The sequence below is a fragment of the Lynx rufus genome, unplaced genomic scaffold (assembly GCF_022079265.1).
Source record: "Lynx rufus isolate CCGP_SWC_20201006 ecotype Redwood Valley unplaced genomic scaffold, mLynRuf1.p SCAF_9, whole genome shotgun sequence".
Lineage (NCBI taxonomy): Eukaryota > Metazoa > Chordata > Mammalia > Carnivora > Felidae > Lynx > Lynx rufus.
The window spans coordinates 85,747,496-85,760,080 of record NW_025814897.1 but is presented as its reverse complement, the minus strand read 5'-3'; the positions used below and the strand labels follow the sequence as shown (position 1 = coordinate 85,760,080).

The 12,585-nt window shown below is 36.6% G+C and overlaps 1 protein-coding gene across 1 annotated transcript in view; it reads left to right on the top strand.

Moving 5' to 3' along the window:
- The window catches only part of DCDC1 (doublecortin domain containing 1), a gene marked incomplete at its 5' end in the record, with an annotated part of 457,606 nt that overhangs the window by 57,832 nt on the left and 387,189 nt on the right, over nt 1-12,585 (top strand). Inside the window, one exon of the mRNA XM_047071674.1 lies at nt 614-707. Within this exon, the coding sequence (XP_046927630.1) occupies nt 614-707 (94 nt within the window). The remainder of the gene's footprint in view (nt 1-613; nt 708-12,585) is intronic.

Here is a 12,585-nt window from a genome sequence, read left to right as displayed (position 1 = left end):
AGTTGGTTAAGCATACGACTCATGATTTTGGCTCAGGTCATGATCTGAGTGTTCATGAGTTTGAACTCCACTTCGGGCTTTGCACTGACAGTGTGGAGCCTGCTTGGGATTCTCTCCCTCCCCTTTTCTCTTCCCCTCCCCTGCTCATGCTCTCTTTCTCTGTCTCTCTAAATAAATAAAACTTAAAAAACTAAAAAAAATAGATAAAACTTTCCTTCAGTTCTAGCGTTTATTAGTATGTAACCACTTTTTAAAATTTATTGCATCTCTTTTCTCTTTTTTATTAATATTTGTTTTTTATTTACTTTTATTTCATTTATTATTTTTTTTAAGTAAGCTCTGAACCCATCATGGGGCTTGAACTCATAACCCTGAGATCAAGAGTCACCAGGTACCCCAGTTGGTGTGTTTTTAAAGTAAAATTATGATATAATAATTGTAACTGCTTTTTTTCTTATCATATTTTAGGAATATTTTCTAAATAATCAAATTTCATTTTATAATATAATTTGTATAGCCATTTAGTATAGAAAGGACTTTCAATGTTTATTCAATTTAGCCAGAGCTTATTGTAATAAATTATTTATAGTTTTTTTCTGCACTCTCTTGGTAGGTTTTAGATACTTGCACAATGAGAATGAACCTAAATTCACCAGCCAGATATCTTTATGATTTGTATGGCAGAACAATTAAAGATATTTCAAAAGGTAAGTCACAAAGATTTTACAAGCTCTATTATCACATTTCAAAAGACATTTGCATAATTTATATATATAAACATATATGTATATAAATATATATGAATATATATGAACATATATATATATATATATGAAAACAGATATAATAAAAGTTTAGTTTTAACATGGGAAATATTCCTATACAAAAGGAAATTATGGAATGGATTAAGTTTTGAAGAATTTTTATTTCAGCTTGTGTTGGTCCATTTGGGCAAAAATATCATAGGCTGAATGGCTTAAACAACAAACATTTATTTCTTATAATTATGAAGTCTGGGAAGACCAAGATCAAGGCCCTGGCAGATTCACTGTCTGTTGAGGGGCCCTTGACTGATTCATAGGCTGTTATCTTCTCATTGTGTCCTTATATGGTAGAAAGGGCAAGGGTACCTGGTGGGGTCTCTTGTATAAGGACACTAATTCCATTCATGAGGCCTCTACCCTTATGACCTAATTATCTCCAAACACCGTCACATTAGGTTTCAACATTTGAATTTTGGGGGGACACAAACACTCAACCTGTAGCACAGCTCAAGCTTAGATTTGAGAAAAATCATGCGTGTTTTAACCTTCATAAGCCATAATTTAATAAACAAAAGCAATTGATAAATTTTCATAACTTAACAGATACTTTCTATGGTATACAGCTTTCAAAGGAGAAAAATGAGAAATCATACTACTGTTGCTCAGATATAAAATTTTTAAATGTTTTGGTTAACTTCTAGAGGTTTTTCAAAAGTTATGAAATGTGTTCTAAAGCAATTTTATTGGGATACCTGGGTGGCTCAGTTGGTTAAGCATCTGACTTTGGCTCAAGTCACAATCTCACAGTTCGTGGGTTTGAGGCTCGCATCAGGCTCTGTGCTAACAGCTCAGAGCCTGGAGCCTGCTTTGGATTCTGTGTCTCCCTTTCTCCCTCCCCTACTCCACATGTGCTCTCTCTTTCTCTCTCAAAAATAAATAAATAAACTTTAAAACAATTAAAAAATAAAACAATTTTATTCTATGTCTTTGTCAAAATATGAGACTTTCATGTTTCTAAAAGCACTGATTTGCTAGTCTCTAAGAGCAAAAATACCATGAATTCCACATTTGTACTTTTAAATTACTATTAGTAGTAATTAGTACTATTATTTACTTCTTACTTTTTTAATTTACTTTTTATACTTTAGTAGTAATTACTATTCTTTACTAGTACTACTATTAGCACTACTAAAAATGCTACTCTTATGGTCCTATCACTTCATCTGAACCTTAACTCCATATGCCTGAAGAGGGCCAGAATATTAAGTGGCATACTTAACTGCAAGGTTAGATCCAGGCAACTGTAAGTGATTTTAGGATATGGCTATTCTGAATACTTACATTTGTTTCTAAAATCCTTGCTTGTAATATATAAAAACAAACCTTTACTGGCTTTATGATCTTAATCCTATTGAGTGACTACTATTATATTTTGATATTTGGGGTGCTTGGGTGGCTAAGCATCCAACTCTTTTTTTTAATGTTTATTTATTTATTTTTGAGAGAGAGAGAGAGAGAATGAGCGCATGAGCAGCAGAAGGGCAGAGAAAGGGAGACAGACAATTCCAAGCAGACTCCATGTTGGCAGGACAGAGCCTGACACAGGGCTCGATCTCTTGACAGTAAGATCATGACCTGAGCTGAAACTGAGTCAGTCGCTTAACTGACTGAGCCACCTAGGCACCCCATAAACTTCCAACTCTTGATCTTGGCTCAGGTCATGATCACATCATTCATGAGATCAAGCCCCACATTGGGCTCCATGCTGAGCATGGAGCCTACTTGGGATTCTCTCTCCCTCTTTCTCTGTCCCTCTTCTGCTTGTGTGCTCGCACTCTCTCTCTCTCTCTTTCTCAAAATAAATAAACTTTAAAACAGATATTTTGAAACTTATTATAATTCTTAATTTTTTTTCTGCCAAGGATTATATGTATGTTTGCATATTAGAAAGTAAATTATACTTTATCATTTTTAATGTTTGTATTGATATAATTATTTTTTATTTTATTAGAAGATTTCAAAGCTTTTGTAGACATACCCATTATCTAGCTAGTTACGTACCTGTAAGACACATGAAACACAGGGAATCCTTCTTTATGGTCTTTTTTGAGGGGGAGGAGGGGATATGGAATATCAATATTAAAGTTTATGTTTTCTTTCTTGCATTCCCCCCAATCATGCTGGTTCAAATGATCTTTATAATCAACAATATTATATAATCACTCTTAAATTTGCATTAATAAAATAAATAACACATTTTAAGACCCTATCCATCTTTAAATTATTTCCAGCTCACTGGGATTTGAAAAAAAAAGTTTTTAAATTAATCATTAGAATTAAAACTGTAAGGCACCCTGGTAAAGGGGAAAGATTTACACTTAGAAAGTTGATTTTTTCCCCCTCCCAAATGTGGAAGAGCAGAACTACTTATCAAAACATAAAAGCTCTGACTCTGAGGTGTGATGCTTCATGGATGCCAGAGGCAGACTCATGCCTCATGCTTCACGTGTCCCAGAAGTGTGCTATTATCACATTTTAATGCATGCCTTGCCCTGTGTCTTTGCGTACGTAGGAACGCTATGCCAGCTGAAATTAACCTATGCGACTAGTAACATGTGGAAGCATAACAAGTTCACTAGACTTAAAATCCTCAAAGAAGCTAATCCTACTGAAGGAGCTTCCAGTCTGTAGTGCCCTAGTCACTTAACATTAGGTTTTTGCATTTATTTTTTCTTTGTTCGTTAGTATAATTTGTGCATCAAATGATTGAGGTCCCTCAACTTTTATATTTCATAGTCTTCTGAACTTCATCTTGGGAAAGATGAAGTGTTATGGGAAAGTTATCTTTTAATTTAAACAAATGCTAATTCTCTCATTTGATGTATGACTCTTGTTTGCTTATGTCAAATCAGAATATCACGTCTAATGTTAAGATCATAGTAATTACTTTTTATTTATAAGGACAGATTAGAAGTGTAATTGTACCAAGGACTGAAATGTAACAGATATACAAAATGAAAATTTTTCTCCTATCTGTTGCTTCTTTTTTTAGAATTAGATATGCCTTGAAGGTTTTCCTCCTTTGCTGTGAGAAATGAGCACATTGGACATGACACCAAACTTTTACTTTATCAAGTCTAGTGAAACTTTTAAAACCTCATAGGATTTGCAAATTGCTTATGTTTTTAGACTTCTAAAAACCATAGAAGATTTTAACAAAGAAATTTATTTTGTTACATGCAGAAACATTCCTTACTTATGCCTCCCACCAAGATCTATTCTTTCTAGAGTAGAACTACCCACTGTGTAAAGATGCCATATTCCTATGTATGATCAACATGCTAGTACAGCATTTCTGCTAGAACAGGATATAAAAAATGTATTCTGCAAAATCACCACCCCAAAATTACAAGGCTGTGGAAACAATAGTGTTGAGGGAGACCATTCAAAGTCTATGCACCTTTAAAACCAGAATACCAACTTAAATAATAATTAACCTAGGGGATACTGTAAACAGCCTGGGTAGGTGTCTCAGAGTGATGCTTCAGAGGATATTAAAGCTGCACAAAAACAATAGAGTGTGAGAAAATGCAGATGGACGTCAACTGGAGGTTTGGGGCTTCCTTTAAGGAAGGCACAGGAGGAAGGGAAACTCCCACAGAGTCATGCAAGGAACCCCAGTGCTGCAGGCAAGCTAAAGCATTTTTCTTTCCTGCTAAAGGTCAGAATTCTACTCCTTCACTGTTGGCCTCCTTTGCCTAGGAAAAAGCACATATTTACCAACCAAACTTCTATATTGTATTGATATCATTGCCTATTTACTAATCATATATAAACTATTTGGTATTATATAAGCACATAACAGTGGGAGAACACAGGTAGATAGTGTCAGATTTTGATAGACCTCATTCCCCCTAACATTTCCCAACTTTTTGTTCTCTTACCTTCTTTGGCTTCATTATTCCATTATGGTGAACAGAGAAGTGAGTCTCCCTCTTGAGGGAGATCCTCAGTCTGTTAGGACCTATTATTCCAATAACCAAACTCTGCTCCTGCGTGGATCCTTCTAGATCATGGTGGGTAGTATGAAATTTACCCTAGAAGATTCTGAAATGAGTTAAAATATAATTAAATTGGGGCTCCTGGGTGGCACAGTCGGTTAAGCGTCCGACTTCAGCCAGGTCACGATCTCACGGTCTGTGAGTTCGAGCCCCGCATCGGGCTCTGGGCTGATGGCTCGGAGCCTGGAGCCTGTTTCCGATTCTGTGTCTCCCTCTCTCTCTGCCCCTCCCCCGTTCATGCTCTGTCTCTCTCTGTCCCCCCCCCAAAAAAAAAGTTGAAAAAAAAAAAAGAAAAAAAACATAATTAAATTGACTCCAAGTCTGTGTTATTGAGCATTGAATGTTCACTTCCTGTTCCATTTCCCACCCCAAATTATACCAGTTACACCACCCAAAATGGTTATGTATTTATTCTCTGACATGTTTTTCAGAAATTGTACAATGCAATGAACTCAAATGACAGGATTAATGTATTTTAATCACAAAACTCCAAACACATATCCTGAACTTGAATGTTAATTCTTGCCCATTATGAAATTTTTGTGAAGTTAAATTCAAAGAATAAAATTCCAAAGAAATGAAAATCCCAAAATTTTATATTTATAGGGAAGTGAATTCCCAAATCAAACAATCTTACCTTTGTGAGTTAAAATCCAATAAAAGTTCCAACTCCACAAGTTAAAATTCAAAGAAATAAAAGTCCGTAATTTTTATTCTTCCCAGTGTCAGCCAGATGGCTTTTAGATGCCTAGTTTGAGCTGGAATTCCTCCAGCAGCTACCTTCTGGGCCCCTGTGGTGGGCATCATCCCTCAGGACTTGAGAAGTTGGAATGAGCTTATACCAACTTTCTCATGTGCCCTAATTCCAGTTGAATCAACAGATGATCACAACATCAGCCCCATATCCAGGACATTCAGAACAGAAGCCAATCCCCAGTTTCTAATGTGGCTATTCCAAGCAAGATGATGTTTCCAGGTAACTATTTTGGCATGATCCAGACCATCTGACTGTTGCCAAAGAGCATCACAGAAACTAAGTGAAGGAAGGCAAAGAAGAGAAAGCATTCCTCATGTCAGTCTTTCCAACATGCCAGTCAATTTACGCTGTTGATCAGGGTCTGTGACATATGCTATAACTTGTTGGGAAGCAGTCTCTCATCAAGGCATTAATTATAGCATTATGTATTTATAATATTTTGAAGAAAAAATTGACCAGTGATTTCTAAAAAACACTCTGCATAAGAGTTGATGAAGTGCTCTGAATTTGGAGCCAGAGTTCAAACTCCAGTTACGCCACCTATTGTATGAACTGAGACAAGTTAGTTTCTTTGAGAGTTGGTTTCTTCATCTACAAAATAAGGATGAAATTACTTGCCTTAATAGGTTATTGTAAGGAGTAAGTGAATTATATGTGAAGTCCTTAGAACAAGTACCTGACACTTGGTAAGGATTATATAACATTTTTTTTGAGATTTTATTTTTAAGTAATCTCTGTACTAAACATGGGGCTCAAACTCACAACCACAAGATCAAGAGTCATATGCTCCACAACTGAGCCAGGCAGGTGCCCCAACATTATAGAATACTTTATCATCATTGCTGTTATTATTATCCTCAAAGGGGATACTCTTACATTCTTTTGCAACATTTGGAAATTTACGTTGGTGGCAGCCCCAAGACTTATTTGAGATGTTGTTATTTGCCTTTGTAAAGTTTTCCAAGCACCTTAATGGTCTTTTCCCTCTGAGTCACATATTTCTGAACCCCATGCTGAACTGAGGGTAGGCCCTCTCTGGTGGCAAAGCATCCGTCTTGCCTCGGGAACAGTAATTTCAATCCTGGGTCACAGTGGCTACTGCAATGGCCTCTGGCTATGGAACTGTTTAAGCCCAAGACACCTACTTCCTTATCACAGCTTCTCCCTTATGTTCACTTTAGTTCCATTACAGAATAACTTCACTCCATGGATTTCTGAATAGAAGTGGCTATTTATGTTTCTGAGCCTCACGGTCTTAGGTGCTCAGTGAAGAATAGCACTGATGTCATTTCCTCCTGTAGACATGGTCTTTCCTCAGTTTTTGAATGCTCTTAGGCTTGAGTTAACATTTCTGTTCTCTTTTTCTACAACATTTAGGATTTGCCTCTGCTGTACTCCTGTTCCTTTCAGAAAGGTTCCCTTCTCTAACAGGCTTGGGCTGCATTCTTTGTGGTTGTTGAGTTCTTTCTTTTCTTTTCCTTTTGAGTTCATACTTGTGTTTTTTTCTAACATATCCCTGTAAATATTTTTCTTGCAGGGTCTCTCATAGTGAGAGATATGATATCAATAAGTTCCGGGGTGCCTGGGTGGCTCAGTCGGTTGAGCATCCGACTTCAGCTCAAGTCATGATCTCACAGTCCGTGGGTTCGAGCCCTGTGTCGGGCTCTGGGCTGATGACTCAGAGCCTGGAGCCTGCTTTATATTCTGTGTCTCTCTCTCTCTCTGCCCCTCCCCCTGCTCATGCTCTATCTCTGTCTCTCAAAAATGAATAAATATTTAAAAAAAAATAAGTTCCAAGTTTGTCAATATCATCTTTTGTTCAAACCGGTCCTACCCATTTTCACCTCCCTGAATTAAATAATCCCACCCAGGATGTATTTTCCCACTGGTTAACATCTAATTTAGATCTGACTTCTTCTTCTTTTTTTTTTTTTTTGTAATGTTTATTTTATTTTTGAGACAGAGAGAGACAAAGCATGAGCAGGGGAGGGACACAGAGAGAGAGAGACAGAGAATCCGAAGCAGGCTCCAGGCTCTGAGCTGTCAGCACAGAGCCCAATGCGGGGCTCGAACCCACAAACCATGAGATCATGACCTGAGCTGAAGTTGGATGCTCAACCGACTGAGCCACCCAGGCGCCCCTGACGTCTTTATCTATTATTGCTGTGCCTGGATCTTCTGTAACATAATTCGTCTTCCCTTTGCCTTAATCTTAAACCCAGAAATTTGGTGGTGGGGGTCGGGGGAGGATGCACTAAATACATTTTTTGAGTATTTGATGTTAATCTTCCTAGTATTCCTCTCTCTAATTTGTTCAGATTTCATGTGCACATTTTGTATTACTGTCACATCCTCAAAAGAGATTCTCCAAATTGCTTTTACTATTAATTTATCTGTAAAATAAATGTCACCTCTTCACAGTATTTGGATTCTGCCTCCTTTGGGGGATTGTTCTGAGTTTGCCCTGTGAGGTCTTTATTTCTCTCTTAGGTTTTACTGGACTCCAGTTACTGTTTGTGATTTTGTAACAATTGAAATATTTTCCCTTTTGTAATAAACTCTTTAAGAGTAGTTAGCCTTGATACCCTCATATCTGGCCTTCAGGATTTCAGTTTGTCTTTTCATATCTTTTAAAAATGTATGTTCAAATCAGATATTTACCTTTATTCTAAGATCTCTTTCCTCCTCCAGCTAAACAAACCTGTCTTGTTTATTTTCATGCATATACCGCTTTATTTTGATCATAAGGTTGAAGCATCTTTTGAAACCACTTTAGGGGCACCTGGCTAACTCAGTTGGTAGAACATACATCTCTTTATTTCCGGGTCCTAAATTCTAGCTCCACACTGGGCATGGAGCCTATATAAAACCACTTTACTTTCTCCTTGATTCCTTTAGCAAATCTTTTTCTTAGATTTGTAATACTTTCTTCCAGTTGTTTCTCTACCTTAACTGAAGAAGATGAAGTGTTCTTTTTATAATAAATCTACCACCTTTCTATAGGGGAAGCCACAATTTGGGTTTCTGAAACTTAGAACGTAAATGTTCATAATTTATCAGAATACAATTTCCCAGGTCAATCAATGATGAGTAAAGGAATCTCACCTCCCCCACTTTTTCCCAGATCATTATATAATCTACAAATGCATTTTTATTTCTGTTAAACGCATTGTATCTTTGACCTAAATTGAATTTAAAGACAACAAAAGCCCCCAAACTTTTACTAACAATTTGCTCCTAAACTGCTTCTTCCTTGTCCTGTACTTGTACTGCTGATTTTATAGCTATGAGAAAAGAATATTATACATTGATTCCTATTAAATTTCTACTTTCAAGGTTTTTATTTAGTAGTTTAGCCTTGCAAGATCTTTCAGAAATTTAAACTGTAACCCAGGGATTAACAATTTCTTCTGTCTTTGTTTTCACTTGTAAATGTGATCTGAATACCAATTTTATCACTGTCTAAATTATTGATAATTTTTTTAATGTTATTCATTTTTGAGAGAGATAGAGACAGAGCTCAAGCAGGGGAGGGACAGAGAGAGAGGGAGACACAGAATCCAAAGCAGGTTCCAGGTTCTGAGCTGTCAGCACAGAGCCCAATGTGGGACTCGAACCCACGAACCGTGAGATAATGACCTGAGCCAAAGTCAGATGCTTAACTGACTGAGCCACCCATGTGCCCCAATTATTGATAATTAAAAAAAAAATGTTGACTATGACATGAAGGGACAGAGACCTCTATTATGTTATCAAAGTACCTGTCTCTGATTTACAGTAATCTTCCATGGATATGGCTGTTTGTTTAGCTATGAATCTACAAGCTCACCAATCTCTCTGGTAACACTATTTTAAAAAGTAATTTTAGAGGGTGCCTCTCTGGCTCAATTGGTAGAACATGTGACACTTGGTCTCAGAGTGGTAAGTTCAAGCCCCACATTGGGTATAGAGATTACTTAAAAATAAAATATTTTTGAAAAGTGATTTTAGCCTATTATAACTTGTCATACTCAACCCAAGCTTAAATCTTTATAATGGCCTGAAGGACCTTTATGATTTGGTCCCTACCCAACTTGGAGAAGTTCTTCACATCATACTACTGACTTCTTCATCACTGCACTCAAGTCACCTTATTTTTTCATTTCTGTTCCTCATTTTATTCTTCTTCATGCCCCAGTACCTTGCCATATAATGTTTTCCCTACTTGGATTTTTTTCTCTCACCCTATCCGACTTGCAAGCAGTTGCCTACTCATCTTAAGGTCTTATGTTAAATATTTCTTCTTCTGAAATGCTTCCCTGACATTGCTTTGCTCTGATGCTATTTTCCTCCCTTGTCTAGGGCAGGTATCCCTGTTATACTAATAGCACCCTGTATATAGTAATTGTGACAATTGTACTTCATAAAACTGCTTGGGGAATTATTTGTTTAATATCTGTCTCTCCACTAGACTGTAAGCTCCATATATGTAGAGATTTTGTAGTCTTGTCTCTATTCCCACGTTTAATTCAGGGCTAAACAATGTAGAGTAGATATCATAAAATAGTATAAAATTTCGGGTTGCTGCCCTTGTCTAGAAGCATTGTACTCAAATTCCTTTTAATGTGAGTGAAAAATTCAGGACACTGAGAAGGAGTCTAGTCAAATGCTCCCTTCTCTGTGCCCCAAAAATGCCTAGTACTACCCATTTGTGGCTAGTACTACAGTTTCTGTTCTGCTAAATGTGGAATTTTGCAATGGTCCAGATGGTTTGGGCTCTGTAAGTGGCATTGCTTTCTTAGCTAGGAGTGGGTAACTCAGAAGGGTATATATGTAACCTACAGCCTTCAGTCAAGCCCCATAAAGGGACAAGTGTGTGTTTGTGCGTGCAGGTGTGCATGTGTGCATTTGTGTATGTGTGTTCATTCTCATTCCTTTTATTATTTTCCCCAGGAAAGAAACTGGGATCCAAGGCAGCATCTACTGATAACTTTCTTTTGCCTTGTTTTGGATACTACATGACATACTTCTCTATAATTTTTAAATGGAAGCATTAAAGGAAAGCAATTATTTCTAAACAGGGGATCTAACCAGGAGATTTGTAGACATTATATGTTCTCCTACTTTGTTGCAGCTATACCAAGTTACCTTAGAAGAGACCTGCAGATTTAGCAGTGGTCCTTGCTTAAGGATAATAGATGGTAGCTGTAGTCTATTGGGACCTACTTCCCACTGGAAGAAATGATAATTATATGCTGGTGTTAGAGATGTCAAGCCCCATGTAAAGAATTTCCCCAAGAGTCTTCCTGTTTGCCCCAAGAATCTCCCTCTCTGTTCATTAAATACTTATTTAATACATTAGTTGCTCCATATGGGTTCTCACGATTACTATTTATTTTTCTAAGAGTTCAAAAACTGTTCATCTTATAATCTCTTCTAGAACTTTTCAGGGAATTAAGATCAAACTTATGGCTAAAATATCTTCTTTAAAATTAAATACATTGTCTCTTGGGCGCCTGGGTGGCGCAGTCGGTTGAGCGTCCGACTTCAGCCAGGTCATGATCTCGCGGTCAGTGAGTTCGAGCCCCGCGTCGGGCTCTGGGCTGATGGCTCGGAGCCTGGAGCCTGTTTCCGATTCTGTGTCTCCCTCTCTCTCTGCCCCTCCCCCGTTCATGCTCTGTCTCTCTCTGTCCCAAAAATAAATAAAAAACGTTGAAAAAAAAACTTAAAAAAAAAATACATTGTCTCTTTTCAATCCTTGGGTCCCAGTCCTATTTACCTTTATTTCTCATATTTTATGAAATGTAAAACTTCAGACCTCTTGCTGAAGAGGGATGTCAAATGCAAATAGTTGTGAATCAGCCCTTAAATCTCTCTAGGGTGCATTAGAATATATGAAGGCAGCCAGTTAAAAGCCCTTTTGTGTGGGAAATATGCCTCTCAGGAGATGTCTTCTGACTTCCCTTGGGACCTGTGCACCCTGTGACTTTGCCTTGGTTCCAAGGTTTCTTATACATGGCCCTCAGTGTTTCCTAATGACCTCCAAGCATCAGAGTTGGGCTTCTCTTGTTGCTTGGACAAAAACAGAAGGTAATCACTGACTTATAATTCTACTATTGATCTATAGAGAATATTAAGAATTTTTAATGGCTTGACTTAAAGAAAAGGCTTTTTTTGGTGGCAGTTGGAGAATTCCCTTTATAATTGGATCACTTCCATCTTTTATTAAATGTGTGAATGCAGAATTGTGTGATGTGAGCATTCACAAAGCAGTCTAATCTGCTCATAGACTCTTTAATATCTGTCAGAAATTCCCTTTTGAAATCCTTAAAACATAGACTGTTTTTTATATTCATGAAGATATGATCATCACTCCTAGGTTTTGTTGGGCTAAATTTGCTTCAGTATTTATGTAATGTTTTAGCCAAATCCTTGCTCTTTCCATCTTGTTGGGTTTGTCTTTCTAGCTTTCGTTTTTTATCTATTTCTGAGTCTTTGAACCAAAAATCTTAGCCTGACTCTAATGACTTGTCAGTGATCCTAGAAATTCATTATTAAAAATATAAGAATAATTACCAATGAACACTAATTGCTTAATTGCTATTATCTGTTATAAAACAATTTTTTTAACAAAGTTCTCCATGTGAAAGAACATGACTCAGTATAGATTTGTTTTCTTCCCCATAAGAGTTTTTAGAATATTAGACAAATTATGCAAAAAGCTAATTATAGCTTTTTATATACATTATATAGTTCTACTATAGTTTACATACATTATATAGTTCTACTTTTGTGAAATGAGCATGGAGAAATAAACATTGAAAGGGAACCCTCCATTTTAATTGCTGAAACTATAAAGACTTTAGTTTATCACATTTAAACTACAAATTATATATATAATAATTAATATATAATATTATTTATATATATATAATCCTAAATAAAATATGTAAATGTAATATATTGACTTAGAATTTTCATCCAAGGAGACCAAAACAGCTTTATCCACATTATCTGATTCTTG